This window comes from Rousettus aegyptiacus, unplaced genomic scaffold (assembly GCF_014176215.1).
Source record: "Rousettus aegyptiacus isolate mRouAeg1 unplaced genomic scaffold, mRouAeg1.p scaffold_m13_p_2, whole genome shotgun sequence".
Lineage (NCBI taxonomy): Eukaryota > Metazoa > Chordata > Mammalia > Chiroptera > Pteropodidae > Rousettus > Rousettus aegyptiacus.
Window position 1 is genome coordinate 86,937,830 of NW_023416295.1, and position 20,140 is coordinate 86,957,969.

At 35.3% G+C, this 20,140-nt stretch overlaps 1 protein-coding gene across 3 annotated transcripts in view; it reads right to left on the reverse strand.

Moving 5' to 3' along the window:
- Positions 1–20,140, reverse strand: part of CNTNAP5 (contactin associated protein family member 5) — a 723,905-nt gene that overhangs the window by 108,759 nt on the left and 595,006 nt on the right. For all 3 annotated transcript variants that reach the window (XM_016161356.2, XM_016161355.2, XM_016161357.2), the window contains exons 15-18: positions 13,250–13,377; positions 12,904–13,074; positions 8,747–8,965; positions 1,398–1,637 (exon numbers count right to left, since the gene is read on the reverse strand). In XM_016161356.2, the coding sequence (XP_016016842.2) occupies positions 1,398–1,637; positions 8,747–8,965; positions 12,904–13,074; positions 13,250–13,377 (758 nt within the window). The remainder of the gene's footprint in view (positions 1–1,397; positions 1,638–8,746; positions 8,966–12,903; positions 13,075–13,249; positions 13,378–20,140) is intronic.

Genomic DNA, 20,140 nt, shown 5'->3' on the forward strand with positions numbered 1-20,140 from the left:
TGTATTTGCTTCTTATAGCATGTGGGACCAGGCTAAGCATGCCATTCAAACTTTTCAGGAAAGTTGTTTAGAGACCTCTGGAAAAACTCAGTAGCACTTTGCTTGTCTTAAGTCACATTCAGAGCCTAACAGAAAGGGCCCTGCTTTATTTCAAGTTCTCTTGCAGGACCCAACACTCTGTCGGCACTAATATTTGTACCATTAATTTTCTCCAAAGCAAGATACTTTCCAGCAATGACAAACAAGTAATTCACACTAACTGAGAAGGCCAGTGCAAATGGATGAAGAGTTTGACCAGCCATATCGACCCAGTAATTCACACTTACTGGGGAGAAGGCCATTGAAGATGGATAAAAAGCTTGAACTTCAGATTTCTTGAAGACAATATTGGGTGCTCCTTTCCTTATTGTTTTTATATTCTAACAGGAAGTTGCACTAAATAAAGCATTGTTTGTCAGAGGTGCTTGGGAAAAATGTTTTAATGAATTAACAAGAATTTTTATAGCTGCCATTATTATTTGTGTATACATGGTGTTTCAATTGGTAATTAAAATGCTTTAATAGTTTAAACACTGCTCTTGAAATATTTTTTACATTATTTACTCGACAAACTTTTTTAATCAATAAAATAAACTTTACAATTCTGCGAAGACTGATGGTAGACTAAATCTTTTGTCCTATTTGAAAAATAGTATTTCCTCTAAAAATGAAATTTTATAGTTTGTAAAATTATCTTGAATTTATTTAGATAATTTACACCATAACCATTCATTATTCCTTGTTCAAGGTGTACATCCATTATGGTTAGTTTTTGTCAATGCAATTAATTTATAAGATTTGGAGGTAGGTCTTTAAAGCCTCAGATCCCAATCACATCACCTACAGAATAGAGAGATGTTACTAGATACATAATACAGATTTTACTAACTTATCTATACTCTCCTTATTTAAAAAATGGTTTAGGATGCCCTAAGGGTCTTTAATGTTCTTCCAAGACCAGATTCTATGATTCTTTGATTATATTTCTGAAATGAGGAATTAAAACTGAAAAGGTCATTATATTCCACCTGATCTTGTTGACAGAGGAGAAACGAGAGTCTACGTGATACAACAGAAATGACAGTCACCCCTCCTAGTGTTCAGCTGGCTCTTGGCCAAGAAGAACCTGTTGCCTGTTACTATCCACTCGGTACAATTGCACTACCAGTGTCCACACACAGTGACAATGAGTACGTATACTTCTGTTGAGGAGATATGCAGGGTTTCCACACGGAGAGAAATTGAGGGAGAGTAAATGATATTTGGAGGACTCTCAAAGGTCATAGGATTCTATGACTTGATCATGGCCTGTAGGTGCTATAATACAGCACACAGTAGAACAGAAATTCATATCATACCTTTTCTGCAAAAGGGCCCTTCATATGGTGAATTGGTACAATCACATAAGTATCCACTGCGCTTCTCCACACACTTGCCCCCGTTGTTGCAGATGCTGCCATAACTGCTGCAATGGCCTGGGCATCCTGGCCGGACTCCAGACGTGACTTTTGCTCTCTCCTCCAGGTCCAGTTTCTGTCCATTCAAGTGTAAGGAGCGTATGCATCCCAGGAAGCCTTTCTGTTTTGATGATGTTCCTCCTAAAGGGTAACACACACACACATATACACAAAAGTATGAGATATCATGGGGTTCAATTTTTTTTAAGTTTAATAACAGCATTGGTAACAACTGGCTATTGTTCTGTTATGCTGTGGTGGACTTTTCCATTGAAGCTTACAGTGAGAATTAGGAATTTAAAGAACCTGGGAAAAATTTAAGCCTTTTCAGGCTGGGAAAAATAGCCTACAACACACACTCAAAAAGAATTTCAAAAGGATTATAGTTCATGTAGAATACTGTACTTTACAAATTTAAGATAAAAACTTAAGATAAGCACTTACCATGTCCTTTACAAATGAAATAAAATGTGTTTTTTGGTCTATAGCAGATGTTTATCTGAAGTGGAATGCACAGAACTGGATTGTCTCTCTGGCAAAGTTAGAAGCAAGTATCCACTGTGTGGAGTTAGAAAACCACAAATTGCTTTGTAATGCACACAGCTCAGTGCATTGGACTAGAAAGAGATGAACTTCAAGGCCAGGCAGACATGGCCTCAAACTCCAAGTTACTGGATGATTAGCCACATTAACAACTGACTCACTTAAACTTCAGCTACTTGATCTATAAAATAAGAATAAATCTATTTCACGTGATTATGGTAATGCTTAGCTAAGATCAAAGAATACAGTACATTCTCAATCACTGCTCTTTTCTATCCCTTCTTTTCAACCCTCATAATGGTGAGAACTGGTAGGTCATATATATAAATGCTGACTGGTCTTAGAGATTATTCCCAGATTATTATTTGGAAGATGAATTTTTCTTTCTGGAATACAGAAAAGGGTTGTACCCCAACTTTCTGCTGAAGGTACATCCTGAAAGTTTCAGAAAGACCTGCAATGCTCATTGAAAACTGTTCAAGAAGAAAGTATATTCAAAATGATGGATTTTTTTGTTAATGTTAGAAATTTCAGGATTCTACTAGCATAGATCTCAAAAGTCAGAAAAATATATATTGAGAGACACTAAACCAAGAGATTAAACTAAATCTCATCAGCAGATATTTATTCTGTGTTCAGAAATCTGCAAGGTCCCAGAGAAAGTACTTGACCAGACTTAAAGAGCCAAAATTCTATTAAAAATCCATTGTTTTAAGGTTAAGTTTATGAATACGGTTAATGAAGGATATTCAGGTCTTCAGGGTCTACAGGCATACTAATGGGGAGGAGATGAAGGTGTGTTGGAAAACAACAAGGGTAGGACTGGCTTGTCATTTATTTTCTCTATCCTCTCTTCTTTCTGCCCCACATTCATTTTTAGTCTTTTATATTTCAATTTTATTAAATCTTGGTCCAACAAATGACCAGATAAAATATATTCCTACCAAGGTGGAAGAAGATATAAATTCCATATTTACTATCTTAACCTTGGAATGTAGATGTTACACAAGATCAAGAGCAGTAAGTTAAATAAGTGAATATGTAACTTAAACAAATTTCTGGCATTAATAGGCCTGGCAGATGTTGAGGAAATAATTGGAAATGGGGATAGTGGGAACATAGAGTGGGAGTAGGGAGAATTCTGTCTTTCCTGAATCACACCAAGTCATCAGACACATATATACATGTATGACAATCACTTTTTGCATCTAAAGACAGAAAATTACTAAACGATTAATCTAGTTTATTATTCTGAAGTAACAATAAAACTCCATCACATTTTCTATTCTGGTAAGTGATATCCAAGCTGACCAAGAGGTCAAACCCAAATTGCATTCTGCTGTCTGTCTCAATTTTAGTGAGTCAATCTCCTTTAACCACCAGACAAATCAATTATAAATACAAGTAGATCACAGAGGAGGCTTCATTCTTTCTTTCTTAGAAATTGTGTAGAATTAAGAGAAGAGGACTCTTGAAGTCAAATGTTTTATTTTCTGTTTTCTCTTATTTAGTAGTCACTCCCTCTGGTAGATTTGAATAATTCTTCATATGTCTTCTCAGCAGGATTTATAGTAGAGATGGAGAATGCAGGATCTATTGTACTTTTTTTTTTTTTTTTTTTTTTTTTTTTTGCATATGACCTAGCCAAGTTCACAAATGGAAAAAGTGGCTGGTTTGTTTCTCTGACAGAAATGCCATTCTTGAGGTTAGAGACCTACAGAGTACAGTGAGAATGACCCATAACAGGGAGTCATTGCAGCATTCTCCTGTGCTGACAAAATACAACAAAATGAACTACAAACTAAATTTTAGTCTTTACCCAACTGCTTTTTCATCTTTACAAGAGAGAAAAACTAGAGGCTAAGCTCCTTTTCTTTTCTTTATAAAGAAGTAATATGTAGACTAAGAATAGCATCATTCTGAAAAGATTTTCCCCACTCACACAGGCACACCCAGTCAGGTTATCAGCACTCTTCGTTTTTGAACAGTGTTATCTACTTATTACCTGTGCAGTGGCACTGGAGGTGTGAATCTCTGTAAAACTTGAGTAATGTAGAGAAATGCAGCCACAATCTTCCTTCCTCCTTCTCACTCATATACCTTCTTCCACTAACGAGCCCTGCGAATCTGTTCTCTCAGATATCTGTGGATCCATCTGCTTCTTTCCACACCCAGAGCCCCAGTCTTAGTACAATCTCCCTCACTCCACTTAAACCCCAGCAGCAACCTTCTAATTGATCTTCCTACTCTCAGCTTTGACTCTCTCCATGCACTACTTTCTAATCAAAAAGCTCAACCACATAAAAAAAAAAATTATTTGCCAGTACTGTTTGATACCCTATAGACAGTAGTTGTTGTCCTGAGAATAAAACTCAATTCCTTACACATATTGGCACAGTCGATGTATTATGAAAAATCTGGCCTTCACTTATTTTTCCATCTTCCTGCTCTGACACCAGGGCACAAGGCATTTTGAACTATTGATGGATCTTTAATGCCCCACGGTCTGTCTTGACTTTGGACCTCTGTGTATACTTCATATTTATGTGTTATGGTGTCTTTCCCCATGAACTCCACTGCTCATCCTCCTTCATCCTGCAATCACAAACACACACACTCTACATTCCTTAGTCACAAATTTTCCGCCCACTCAGTATTTATTTTAACTAGATGCCAATTTTGTAAAACAAAACTATTTTAAAAATTATAGTAATTCTTTCATTGAAGAACCAAGATCTGTTAGCAACAAACCTGCTTTCCTGCATGACAATGCTCAGCTGCACTAAGAGCAATTCCTCATGCATTGTCCACCTGGCTACATTCCCAACTAGGACCACTTCAATCATTCATATCGCCTTCCTGGCTCTTGCAGATATTTGATTTTGCAACCTTTTTAACATATTTTTCTTTTTACTAGTCTGCATCTGGTCTAGAGTTTATCGTAAGGTTGCAAGAACATCACCAACAAAAAATTGTAGCATTATAATTAGGGCAGCCGAAAGCCATTTAATTCAGGTTCATACTTAATCCACAAGCTGTTTGAGAATTAGAGCAATGCCTCTAATTAAAAAAAAAAAAAAAATCAAACAGACATACTTGTTGTATACCAGAAAACTTATAATTAATTCTTTGAATACTTAATGGTAAAAAAGTTATTCATATTTCCACATTACATAGTTGAGAAAACAGTGCCAGAGACATTGGTTTGGCCAGAATCAAGAATTAAACAGATTTTATACTGGCAGAGCCAGGAACAGACTGGGGTTTCTTAACCTTCAAAGCCTATATATCTTCACAGCCCTAAAATCCTAAAATGAATTATTTGATTATACAATTTCTGTTGATACTACCAGTAAGTGATTTTTCTACTGTCTTCCCCTGGTTTCTTACATGGTTTCTCTTACCAACTAACAAATACATATGCATTTATCCTCTTGGCTTCCATATCACTCTTATTGACAATTTACATCATTAGTTACACGGCCTCGCTAAAAGCAATTTTGTATGAAACTCTTCAGTTGGTCCTTGGTACCCCAAACATATTCATCATGATGATGCTTCCTTGAACTGCGTATGAATCAACTTTTAAATGTGACTATTGTCATTCTTAGAAAACCTCCAAGTGTCATCTGGACAAATGCTCATTGCTTCCAGAGAAACATCTCAATTCCTGTGTCTGCCTTGAGTGCGAGTGCAAGAGCCTCTATTTCTCTTGTGTGCCCTCACCACATTTGACATGATTCACCTGAAAATAGGAATAATAATTCCCTACTGATGTGAAGCAGAAGCAGCATTTTGGGGGATAGCTGCAACTTTATGATTTGTCAAGTCAGTGTAGTATTTTCCCTAAGGAGTTATAAGTTGGGAATAACTTCAGTTTATTTTGGCACATATAAGAAGCTGAGCCAAAAAAGAAAAAAAAAAAAGTTCCATGAAAGATCAAAAAAGTAAGAAGTAAGTAAAACCACACAAAAATGAGATTCATGGGGAGAAAATCATTCTAAAGTGTCCATGTTATAATTGTAGCACATTTGGAAAGATGTGATGTCAAATTTGGGGAGAATGAGAACTTTTTCATGTTGTTACATACACATGGGCATGAGGATAAAGATGTTGTCATTCTTAATAAATACATAAAAATAGCAGATTCTCAAGTTCTGAAAAGTTAATTACCAGACTCCTCAGTTTTATCTTGCAGGTAAAGACAGTGAGTATACTTAGGCTAGTTGTGTTCTACCAAGATTCCATGGCTTGTTGGCAGTTGAACTGGAATTCATACCCAGATTTCCTCATTTTACTCTCAGCCATGGATGCTAGTTCTTGAGCTTCTCTTGCTCCATCTTTGTAGTGACTGGCACATTTTTATGACAGAGCAAAGCAGAGGGATGATACCACCAAGAGTGTAAAAGATGAGACAACTACAACTTTGCAGCATACATTTCAGAAGCTACAGTTATGAAGTCTCTCCTATCTGTTAAAGAAATGTGACCAGTGAAACAGCATGGTTACAAATGTAACTATCATGTTGATAAAACATTGACTTGTGTATTAGCACTTCAACTTGTCACATTCTTATAGCAGGGGCAATATTAAAAGGTACATCCTATCTGTAAAATCAACCCATTTTTGGCACTCAGGAAACACTCATGAGAACAGCATCAATGTCACTGATTACAATGATGAATAATGCTCTGTTTTGATTGAAAGATAGTTCAGTGGCTAAAGGTATCTGGACAGATATATCCAAATTAATATTTAAGTACTGCCACATTTGATTGTATTAGTAAAGAAGTACACATCAGTGACATCTTTTTCTGCCTAGCAAATAAACATATCCAGTTTCTCTAAATTTCTGAATGATAGGAAATGAAATTCTTAATTTTGCCTGCTACAACAAAGTAGAGGGTTTTTTTTTTGCTTTTGTTTCTGTCCTTTTTTTAACTACTAAATTATAAAAATGGAAAAATTGCAACTTCAGCTTTTTCAGCCACCTGCTATTTCTAAATGGGCATATCTCTGAACGCTAAACAACAAAATTTAAACCAACCGACAAAAATGACCTTCAACAGTATTTTTTTTCTTTTTTGAGTACATTAAGATAAATTCAATAAAGCAGAGTAATATCTGAGATGGAATTTATTGGAGAGAAACATAACAGAAGCAGGTGCTTTCTCCACAGCTGACCTTGGCTTCACCTCTAGCAAAATATCTCCTCCAGACCCACCCACATGCTCTTACAACTCATTGTCTTTGTGATCAATTTTATTGAAATGTCTGGAAGTAAAAACCTGCTACGAAACACAGCTGCCTCTTTTCCCAGTTGACTCGCAGAAAGTTTATCACATATTCAGGATATATGATAATTTTATAGCTACATGAAATTTGCATGAAAGACTCAAAAAATTATCCCATCTTTATATATACATTTTAGCCTGAAAGATTCATAAATAATTCCTGAAGATAAATTAAATTTTGGCATGGATATAATTTATGAAAATTGAGAACTACTTGAATTGATTTCACCAAAAAAATTAAATCTTGATGACTAGCAAACTTTCTGAGAAATAAAATGTGTTGTTTAAATAGAATTAAAATGGCATCATAAATTTAAAATATTTTAATAGTAAAACATATCACTTCTGTAGGTTATTAATTAAGTAAACACCTTATAATAATAAAAATGTTTTAATCACATATCTTAGCTTCTGCTAGAAATGAAAAATATGAAAGAAATGAAGATGAAGAAAGAAATATGATTCCTATTGAGAAGAAAGAATATGACATATTCTGTTACTTCTTTTCCTTTAGCTCGTGTGCTTTAGCGATGACTGTGCTCAGAGTTAAAAGTTTTACAAACTCCAATTTAAAGGAAGCAAGTAAGGATCACCCATTGATTGTTGATGGCATTTCATTACCATTAGTAAAGCCATGTAGTGTGAGAGTTGTAGTTTGGTAACTTTTGGAGCTTATTTATATTATTGTTCTAAGAATCTGCCCTTCTAAGTTTTATGTAAGCTTCTTGGACTTCTAATACAATATCCCTAAAATTTATAGCTCTATTTTGCACTTTAAAGCTTTATGAGCCCTACTCAACATATTTTCAAAAAGTCCTTTCTAAACTATAGCTATAAGGCTGACCTTTCCTATCTGGACTAATATGGCTAAATTCTCTCTCTCTCTCTCTGTCTTGTATCTGTCTCTGTCTCTCTCTATCTTTTCTCTCTCTATTACTGGTGACTGAAATCCCTTTTAGATGATGGAGTATATTTCATAAAACTGTTACGAATAATGCTTAGGAGTTAGCTATCAGCAGGAAGAGGGAAGTATGATCCACTGACCTCGAGCTAACACCACTAAGGTGTAATGAACTGATATATCCTTTTCCTAAGAGCATATTTTGGTTATAAGGATAAAAAATAACAAGAGTCCCTGGATAACTGAAGGTCATACGTACAAGGAGAACAGATACAAAAAAGAGTCTGAGACCGCCTTAAAATTTGCTAAGGGGAGGGAGGCATAATCTATATTTGCTGTGGCTAATAAAGCTAGAAAGAAAAAAATGTAAAATTAGATGTATAATTATAAGTGTTTGATAACATATATTAGTCATTTCCCAGGTCTAAAATAAAAGTAATTTTTCTTATGCCTTATCATACAGTGGTTTTGTAGGGTTTTTAGCATGAAGGGTGCCTTAAGATGTTCCCTACCTACAAACAACTGGCTGTTCAGCTGTAATCGGAAATGGCCCTCCTCCAAAGTCTCCCTGGTCATCTTTGGGAGGCTGTCCACTTGTAGCGAGGTCACCTTGAGGTTCCTCTCAGCCCGAACATAATGCCATTGGTTGTCATTCAGAAGAGAAGGAGATTGGACGACGAGCTCTACAGGGCCATTCCCAACATCAATGGCAAAAGTGATCTCAGAAGGAGCTAAAACCAAAAAGGAAAACAGATAAGAAAAACGAAGGGAATTATCCATGAATTTAGGGCACAAGCATAACATGAAGGAATGGTATAAACAATCATAAGTCAATGGCTATGTAGAGAGGTCTTTAACTGAAAACTTATGGTATTAAAACTACTATTAATAATCGTAACTACCAAATGTTAAGTTCAAAGCTCTTTCACTGGCTCCGTTGGTCCCGATTGTAAAAATTTAGGAAATAACATTGGGACCTGGGACACCAATGTCAACCTGATAAGCATGCATCCATGCCAATGTTCTGAGTTTTCTGGATCTATTCTGCCTATAGCTTTGTCATCCTATATCTTCTTAGACACTGGGTTAGCTAGGCAGCTTCACTCATAAATGGAGAATACTCATTACCTGGAAAATCCAGTGCTCTTCTCCATGTTATTTCATTAATACAGATGATATAATCATTCATGCTAGTATTAGGACTTAAATAAACAAAAAGTGGCTCGGAAAGTTTAAGTGTCTAGTCCAAGTAGCGAGTAGTGGTACTTGGGATCAAAAACAAGTATCGCTTTTCCTACTCTTGGCCTATCCCATGACTCTATTCTTCTATATTAATCTGCATATCATACAAGCCAGAGACAGCCAGTCAGGGATAGTAATATGTATGATGATATGTGATGATGATAGTGGTGGTGATGGTGGTGGAGGTGGTATAGCCATAGGAGAGAGAAAGAGAGAGACAGAAGTAGCGGCAGCACAGTACAATGAACTCTGGCAGGCACTGCACTAAGTACTGACCATAGATTCATTTTAACCCTCAAAACAATCATATGAGAAAGGTATCATTTTTAATTTTCATTGTATAGATGGGAAAACCAAAATTCATAGAAGTATAAATAATTTTCTCAAAGTTTCCTAGGTAGTAAAATCTGACTCCAAAAGTAAAATTATTTGTCATTTTTTGGTCAAATGAGTATACATTCCATTATCATTATACACACACACACACACACACACACACACACACACACACACACACACATTTTAAATTGTAAATTGAAGTTGAGGAGAAGACTGTCTCCTTTCAGTAATCGGAAACTTCATATGCAGAACTTCCCTTAGTTCTCAGCACCCTGTGATAGCCCCTTCTCCTTTAGTCCCAAAACAGGACATGGGTATTTATTTGACAAAGTCATTAACTGCCAGATATGAATTATCAAAGGTCAGACACTACCTTATACCACTTCTTCCTCGGTTAAATCCTAATAGAAAGTTACACTCCGTATAGGAAACCCTCAATCTGCATAATTTATAATAACTGAGAACTTGAATTGTTTTTGCATTCTGGTGACTATAAGACCTGACCTAAAGGAAAGGCAATAATGCAGAGGCCTTAAAATGCAGATTTGAGAATGTGGACTCTGGAGCCACCATGACCTAAGGCAAGTTTCCTATTTTGCCACATCTCAGTTTTCTTGTTTGTAAAGTGGTAATAAAAACAGTACCTAATTGTTGGATTGTTTATAAATTCATCTTGGATTTTAAATTTTCATCAAATATAATACCACCTGCATTTAAAATATTTTTGGATAACTTAAAAGATAAAATATAGTAACAGGAAGTACAAACAAATTGGACATTGACATGTAATTAATACCAAATCATCACTCATTACTTTGTGATATGCCATGAAATTTGCTGCTGTTTTAATGAATCAAAAGGCCTTGGGGCTTAATTTTTATTAGAGTTACATTGACATTATTATATTTATATTATGAAATGGTTGGCACTCAACTCCATGTTTTCAGATCTGGGCCAAGTTAGGTATGAGAGATTTTATTTCACACTGAAGCCACAGGGTTTCCTCCCATTAACAATCTAAATTGTTGGACTAAAAGCAGATTAAAACTACCAATTAAATAGATCTCTTTCCTTGTATGTGTTGTGCTGTCATTGCAAAAGAAACACTTAGCTGCTTGGTGATTTGCAGGAGAAGCATACAAACACTGCAGGTATCTCCTTTTTACCAGTGTTCTGTCTCTTCCTATGAAATTCTTAAATTTCCAAGTTTCGGTTAGTAATTACAGAATTACATTATTTATGCCTTCAGGAGTTTATGATGCAGTTACATAATTATTGTAATATGGTCAATTGTTTCAAACTATAGAAAACACCAGTTAAGACACAGAAAAATGAGACACATAATGACAAGTAGGAGTTTTTATGGTCATAGGTATAAAAAGGTCAAGAGAGTGGAAACAGTCCACCTTGTGCATAAGAAATAAGGGGTACCTTGAGTACAGAGAATTGGAAAACAAACAGAAGCAATTAAAAGCAGATCTGTTTTTCATTATTGCCATGCACCATTAATTCTAAATGTCAGTGATAAAACAGTCCTCCACTAAAAAAAATAATCTTTTGTTGGTCTAAGTTTTAAGAAATGCTGATATTAGTATTAATTTTTAATAATGTACATTTAAGCTTCAAATAGCACTTTTCATTATTTGCCACTTAGTAAATATTATATTAAAGAAGGAAGTTACTCCAGAGAACTGCTTATAAACTGTTGGCTCCTGAACATACAAATTTAAATATATGTGTCTGTTTTTAAGAGTAAGAACTCAAGTTCTGATTTTTCATTTTTATAATTACTGTGCTATTGTTGTTTAACTCAAATCCACTGAAATGCCTGAATGCGTAGTACCACAGAGGTAGGCACAAATTGTACCCAAAGAGAGCTTAAAGAATTTTAAATCCTCAGAAACTTTGTGAGTTTTTACCAAATAGAATAGCAATCTGTAATAAATTTTCTGGTAAAAAATATTTTATCAGATTATTTTTGATTGAAGAGATATTTGAAAGTTGTTAGAATTAAGAAAAATATGCATGGAGAGTATTGCAATTCTGTAACTTATTGTAAAACAACATTTTTATGAAAATGTACTAAATTTATCCTTATGTTTAGAATCTTTCCTAAAATTTATATATCTATTGCTTAATATGAAAAAAATAATTTAAAATTTATAAAAAAGTACTTTTTGATCAATATGAGAGAAGATAGGTTGGCAAATCTGATTATACTTTTTTAAACATTAATATGCAAAGAAAATTAATTCTGATGATGTCATTCACAAATTTGTAGAATTTAAGTAAGTCTAAGGAATAGACATTTTAATATTATTGTTACTAGAATATACTAATATGTAGGTATTTTTTCCTGTTTTTGTAAAAAGTGAATACATGTAATTAAAAAGATTTTATCTGTTACATTATATTTTTAATATGAGAATATTTTTATTGGTATGATTTATATAAAAGTTCAATAATAGAACATTTTATCACATCTGAATTTCTATTGTTTTTCACTTAACTTTATGATTATTACTGAATATAATTTGTATATAGAAGATGGGATGTTAAATAGTGATCCATGTCTTGACATCAAACACACTAAATAAACCAAAGTTCATGGTGAAGTGGTAGAGAAACAATGGGAATTCTGATTTGGTAGTCACACACTCCTAGTTGTGGAAAATAAGTCAGGAAATTACTTTAAGAGCAAAATTACAACAAAAAAGTAGATCTCAGATATAAATAGAATGCGTAAGAACACTTACAACTTTCCACAGAAATTGTAATGAATGAGTTCTATGGTATGGAAGCTTAAAGTCACAGGTAAGAAATACCCATAGATCAGATAAAGGACACTGCTATAGGTATCCATGGACATTTGGAGAATGCACTATTTTGAAGAAAAAATGACTAATTAAATATTGATAGGTAATAATAAAACAGAAAGCATTAGAAGGAACTAGGAATTGGCATTGCTAATTTTACAGATGCCCAGTGAGATTAATTTGGTAGTACTAATATGTACTTGGTGGCAAAGATAAAACTAAAGTTTATTCTGTTGACCGATTCCATTAAATTTATAAACGAGGGAACTTACAGCTTATTTCAAGTCGGATGAAGTCTGTAATGCCAAGGTTTTCTAAGAAAACTCCAGATAAAGCCATGGTTTTAAAAAAGAAGGAAATATCAGCACTGAATTCTGCATGGAAGGTAGGAAAGTGGAGGTAAGAGGCTTCTGTATAAAATGAGACTGCATTCCAGAAGTGTCCTGCAAATGAGAAAATTTTTAAGCAAGGTTCATTGTTTTGGAATAGGGTATAGAAAAGCTGGGCAGGTGGATAATTTTCAAGCCTAGGGGAAACCGCATGGAAAAGGGATAAGGGAATAAAAACACCTTGTGCTTATGTAATGCAGGGAGAAAGCTTCTTTCGATTAGTACTCACGGTCACCATAGCAACGCAATGGACCAATTCTCCAAGCAGCTTCTGAGTTTGATCTGTTAGTATCAGTGATAACTATCTGAGTGACAGGCAAGTGGTCTTTGAATGAAAGAAAGCCAGTATCATTTGTCCTGCAAAACATAAATTCAAAAACAAAACAAAACAAAACAAAACAAACAAAACAAAACAAAAAACAAACAAACAAACAAACAAACAAAAAAAGAAGAGGAGAATGTGGATACTCAAGAAACTCTTTACCAAGACTTTTTTTTTCAAGTGATTGGAGTGGTTTTGGCAGAGTTGGGGCAGGGAGGGGGATAACAAAGGGCTTTTCATCTCATAAGTGTAAGTGAAAGGCTGGAATGTCAATTACAAAATCCATTGAGAGCTTCCAAAAACAAGTTTTTTATATCTTCCTTAAGTCCTTCGAGAAACAGTTTGCAAAGCTTGCTGCTGCTTGTGGCTAAGAGCACACACCTGCCCGATGCAGTGTGATGGGACACTAAACATTGCCTCCCTTACCATAAAGAGATTAGCTAACTTGAAACAGACATTACAAATCCCATATAAAATTACTCCAAGAACTTGTTTTAGCTGCCTGCCAAAGTTATTAGTCAGCTTAGAATGATTCTTATCATCTTTTAACTCTCGGTAGAAAAAAGTCTTTACAGTTACTGGTTTGTTGCTTTTCATTTTGCTCGGTTTTAAAGATCTTGGTAGTTAAGCACTCTGGCTTTGTTTTTGTTAATTATGCAAATAGGAAACTGACTAGTCACTCTTTGACAAAAAATTAAAAAATAAGTAGGATTAAGCTATTGATTTTTCTCTCTTTTTAAATTGTGATTTTGGACTCCTGATAAGAACAAGCCATTTAACTGAGAGTAAAAAAATGTAAGTAAGAAACTGGCATTGAATTAATAAATATTTTGAAACAGCAACATATTAAGGGTTAAATATATTTTCCCCACATGACATCTCCATGCAGCAGGTACCATTATTCCCACTAGCTTAAGGTTGCATGGCAACAGGGGCCTAGTCACATACATTGTATCTATCCCATGTCTAAATTTAATAAGTATGTCATAAATACATGTCAATCTGAGCTGAACTGAATCATATGAGGCAGGCTGAGAAACACACACAAGTAGGCTGGACTCCTCACCTACACAGCCTCAATTAAGCTTGGGATGGATTATTTTGCCAATATGTGGTAATTGAGAGACAGAGCTCCAATATTCAGGGCAAAGTCAGCAATTTGAAAAAAAGAACATGAAGTAGCAGATTCATATTGGTTCTCTGTATTCACAAAGAAGTCAACAAAGCACTCAAAACAAACATTATATTTCATTATCATCTACAACTCATTTACAATTCTGAGTTTAGAGACAAGAAAAATATTCCAAAGTTTTAATTAAGGAAGCATGACAGGAATCCAGTAGTGTGATAAAGGTACTTTAAGGATATAACTTTAGAAGCAGACAGATTTGTTCTGGAATCTTGGGTCCCCAGTTCCTATCTGTGTTAGCTTGGGCAAATCTCTTCATTTCTGAGACTCCATAGTATCCATAATTTTAAAATGAAAATAATGTCTATATCACAGAGGTAAACATAGGATTAAATGAGATTGTATAGCATGGTGTCTGTTCTAGGGTAAATGCTGCAAAATGGTAGTAGTAACCCTCATTTTAGTTCTAATCTGGACTAAGACTCTTGTTTCGATTTGAAAGCACATCTCTGAATGTTACACAGACAGAATAAATTTTGAGTCTTCACATTTCAATAACTTTTTAGGAAGAGATTTAAAAGCAAATTTCAAGTAGTCAAAGTGGAATAAACCAAACCTTAATTCTCTTCTTACCTAACTATGTATTTCTACAGGATTCACTTCTCTACATTTTCATTTTCAAGGTGAAATGATAGATTCTGAAGTTTACCAGTCAATGCTAACTATTGCACCCCTTACACATTATGTCATCTTGTCTCCAATTTGATGTACTTGTATCAAAGTGTTAGAATATCCAAATAGCACTCTAAAAATAGCAATCTCTTTTCCAAATAAAAGAAAAAAAAACCCTGCATATTTAGTTTGATGGAACAATTACATTACCAAAAAATACTTCTTATTTCAAAACTAACAAAATAAATGAAATTGCTCTTTGAAATTGTTTAATGGGATTGAAACAAACTCAAAAGCCTACAAGGACAGGGAAAGGAATAAAAATGAGTGAAGCTGGTTCTCTTTTAGACAATAAATAGAACCCGATACACAGCTTCACAGTCAGGAGGAAAAAGAGAGAAATAGGAAGACTGCTTAAAGGAGACAGTGATATGTTAATAACAGGTAATTATACTATTTATGAATATAAGACCAGTGGGCTAGCCTAGCCTGGGATGTTAATGTAAAATGTCTCAATTTTTAAATCATGACAATAGATTTAAAATTCTTTAAAAAAAAAAATATGTAGTGGAAACCAACACTGTACTGGCCAATGAAAAGCAGGTGAGATATGTGTTCAGCTTACGGACAACCTAGGCATTAAGGGGACTTTGAATATTTATTCATGCTCCTAAGGTCACACCAAGAATGAGATTGGATTTAATTTAATTTGTGAGTGATAAGTATGATTCGAACCTTTCAAAGCATTAATGGGTAAAATATTTGGTGGGTGGGTGGTGGTGGTGGATTTTAGCCATTTGAATCAGACTGGCGGGGGATGAATCAGTGTGCCCCAACAGCCCTGTAGTATGATATCAGTGAGGTCCCTCTGGGCCACAGTTTCCTTATCTCTTAGATGGGTATAATAAAACTAATTTGATACTGTTGTAAAAATTAAAGAAGACAATGTATATAAAACAGTTAACACACTGACTATTTTATAATAAGGACTCAATAAATAGTTGTTGAAATTTCTAGTAAAGTTTGAAATTAAAATGTGGAAGACAAATAATTTTTAAAATGAAAATAAGAAAGGGAGCCTTCTGTGGATGAATGATGAATGAAGAAATGAACAGGCCAGCCAGAGGTTTCAGCTTATGGAGGCTCTAAGGGCACAAGGAATAGCTGTAGTCCTCAAGTGACATGAAAATACATGTTCATTAAGAAAATGTCTTGAGAAAAATATTCTCAAGAGCAAAAGTATGGACAGAGTTAGTCGATGTGGTCTCCTCTCAGTTTACTATCTGAATCGGGATTTTACCAAATTCAGAATTACAGAACATAACAGGAACCTCAGATTTTGTTAGTGTCACATGCTTCTATTTGCTTTCATTAACCAATTTTAGTTAACTGCTGCTCTATAAGCTTCCATTAGTAGAGTTATTTGGGTGACTTAGCCTATAAAGAGATTTTGTTCCTCTTTTTATATTTTTGTTTTTAGTAACTCAGAAGTAACAAAACATTATGTATAAGGTAGCAAAACCTAGAAAATTATGCAAAGAATTCCAGATTTCAACTCCCTTTCAAGCCCCTGTGTGGCTCTGTGTGGATTAGTCTCAAGATACTCTGTACACCTTTCTTTTTAGTGGGCGACATTATCTACCACCCCCCGCCCCCCATACACACACCATTTCCTGTGGTTGCAAAGGGAAAATGACTGGTAAGATGCCCACAGGCAACTCTGAAAGTCTAAAGTACTGTCGATGGTGTTTGCCAATAATTCTGTCCTAACTTTGGTTAAGGCAATTATTTCCCTTTTGTTTTCCTTCTGAGGATTTCTAGATAAAAAAGACCTAAGAGATTAGATGACAAGGGGCTCAAAATGAGCTAAGGGGTCACTCCGCTGCCCACAAAACAAATGCAAGCATTAACTGTGGTTGCATATACAAGCCCACACCTGGAGATAATATCTATTCAGCCCTGCCCCACACTGACCAGAACATAGCTGCAGTTTTGTTTACAGTCTTAGCAAAACAAGACAATTCTGGCATAAATTTAAAAATTTCAGAAACTATATTTCTTATCTAAATGTTCTAGAAACTCTAAATCATAGGGTTTACAAGTACATTTGAAAATACAAAACTAAGTCACATTATATGAATAGTCAAAATTTATTCAATATTATTTTATTATTAAAAACCTAAAATGACCCTCAAGATTTTATGGGTATACAAGTGATATAGGTGAAGCCTCTAGAGGAGTAATTTTATTAACATGTTCCGGATGTGAAAGAAAGCATTCAGTAGTGCCGAGAAAGTTCTTCACAGAATTGTCCTTGTTCTTTCTCCTCTCTCATCCTGCTCCTTTCTCTTTTCCTTCTCTGAGTACCACAATCAGCCTTTTCTAGCTTCATTCCATGGAACTTTCTTCCACTAAATTGCTAATTTCCATGGACTATGTCAGCCCCCAACTTACTCCACTTTGTTGTAGCATTTCACAGTGTTGCCTTCTTTTCTGTTACACAAACACAACGAAAAAAAAAATGTGGGTTTGTAATAGAAAAGAAGCTTCCTCTATTTATTAATAATAAAATAATATTGGGTAAATTTTGACTACACACACACACACACACACACACACATATTTTTAAACTAAACCTCTCCTTTGTATGTTAACTGTAGCCATCTCTAACTTATATGCCCAAACCATCTCCACCTGTCACTTTTCCCAAGAATTAACTGTCCTACTTGGCTGTGTTACTTAATTCCGTGAATGACCTGGCCCCTTGCCCCCAGTTGCTCAGTTCACACCCATACAGGACTTCATCTCTCATTTTCCTCACTTCCTTTCTCATTCTTGATCAACAACTTTCACCCCTATTACCTTCTTTATGTCTCTCAGTTCAACTGCCCTGTCTTCCTCCTTCTTCCTATGGTTTTATTTGGAGGTCTCAGGGTCTCTGCCTGGGCCTTGCCACTGGTTACTTAAAACAGCTCCCTGCTGCTAATCTTTCTGCTTGCTTCCTTTCTCTCATTCTTCTCCACACTACTTCCAGAAACATACCTACACATGCAAACCAGGATTCATATTCTATTGCTTAAAATCTTTGAAGAGGTCTCTATTTCTTACAGGTAGAGACCAAATTCCAAAGTAACTAACATAATAGAATGAACAATAAAATGTTATTTAAATCCTCAAATTGTCCTTTATGGAGAGAAGTTTGTTCTACAGAAAACAGCCCATAAGTTAGAGGCACTGCTCAAGTTTGGAGTCATTATTTCTAGAACCTACCGACGGCTCTGTGGTTCAACTGAGCACCTCATATCAATGGAGTCGAGCATAGGAACTGCCTGTTACTTTTTCCTGGCCGTGGGAACATAAAGATAGTTTTATACCTTATCTCATTTAATTCTCAGAGCAACCCTATGATGTTATAATCATTACCTGCCTAGAACAGGAGAGAAATCTGAAGTTTAGAGCAGTAACTAAACTTCTAAGTGTACATCATTTGCAAACGGAGAGGCCAGGATTTGAATGGCAAAGCCTTTGATGCAACCACCATGCTCTCCTGTTCTTCAGGCCTACCTAGTTTTGGTCCCACTGAGCGCGGCTCTCTCGTGAGTGGGAGTGGAAGCTGTCATTTCTCACATTTAATCTACATCTCAGGGCAGTGTTGGAGAAATAGCACCAGGCTCTGAGTCCTTGAGCTGTACTCCTGGGTCTCTGACTGGCCATCCCCATTCCATTCATAAAAGCTTCCTCCATACAAGATACGATTCAATTGATTAGGTTTCAGTTTATTAATTGGCAATCATTTTCCAGTCTTGTGTTTTCTAAGATTGCAGAGGGTCACCTTGACAGGGCCTATAGGAGTCTACAAACTCTTCAGTTACACATTTACGAGCAATCTCCTAGCCTGTTTTTGTTGTGGGCAAACCCACCCATTACATGGCAAATTTTACTAGTGAACTTCCAGAGGGCAGCTCTGTTTTGGGGAGAGGAGGCTTCAGCGTTTTTTCCTCTTTTAACCTAGAGTTTGATGGCTGAATGATATATTCGATTGTTGTGGTGTGCTAGTTAAATCCCTTATGTTATTGCACACATGTATATATATACGTTTCTTAGACATTGTTTTAACTTCTAGAAATAAATGGTGACTCATAGTTTATTTAAGATAATTTAAAAATAGAAGGAGTATTAAAATTGATGACTAACATGTTTTTAATAACCAAATACCTGGCACAGTTGCTAGATGCACAAATTATTGTTAACTCAGCCAGTACTCCTGATAGATATATGTACTGGAAGGATAAGTGATTTAGGCTGAATAGTTAATAAGTGACAAATTAAAGATTTGATCATCCTATTACATAATAAAATATCACTTATAGATAAAATCTTACATTCAGAAAATGAGAGTACTGCCAGCATAGTTACAATTCTGTGTGTTCTAAGTGTATTAAATGTATTAGTTTATAATATTTTCACTAAAATCCTATATGACATATTTGCAAAGGAGATAGAACTATTTTTCCCCCTCCTCCCCTCCTGTTCTTCTTCCTCTCCCTTCTTCTTCTTAATGATTAAGACTCTGTGCTTTGAGACAAATGAAGAGACACTAAGAATTATTTACAGTTAGCTGAGAGTGTTAAATAGACCTTGGAAGCAGCACCAGACATAGTAGAAATGGCAACACAGAGAGAGAAAGTTAGGAGGAACACAGCATCACCAGGCCCCCATTGGAACTCTCTACACCTGGCTCAGGACTCCAGCAAGTTCTGAGCAAAAAGAGGTTGTAACTAACATCTCCCTGTGTGGCCATGTCTTAACTGTAGCGAGTTCTGCATATCCCTCTGGTGAAGCTACCACCCCAGGGAGAGCATCATTTCTTCCAAGTCAGGGTGGCAAGTTCTGAACTGACTCTTTTATAGTCTGTATAAAGTCCTAAGTCTCTTCAGCAATTTGGCCGCATCTATCAAAAAAGAAAAGTGACTAACTTAACAATTCTAAGCTAGGAA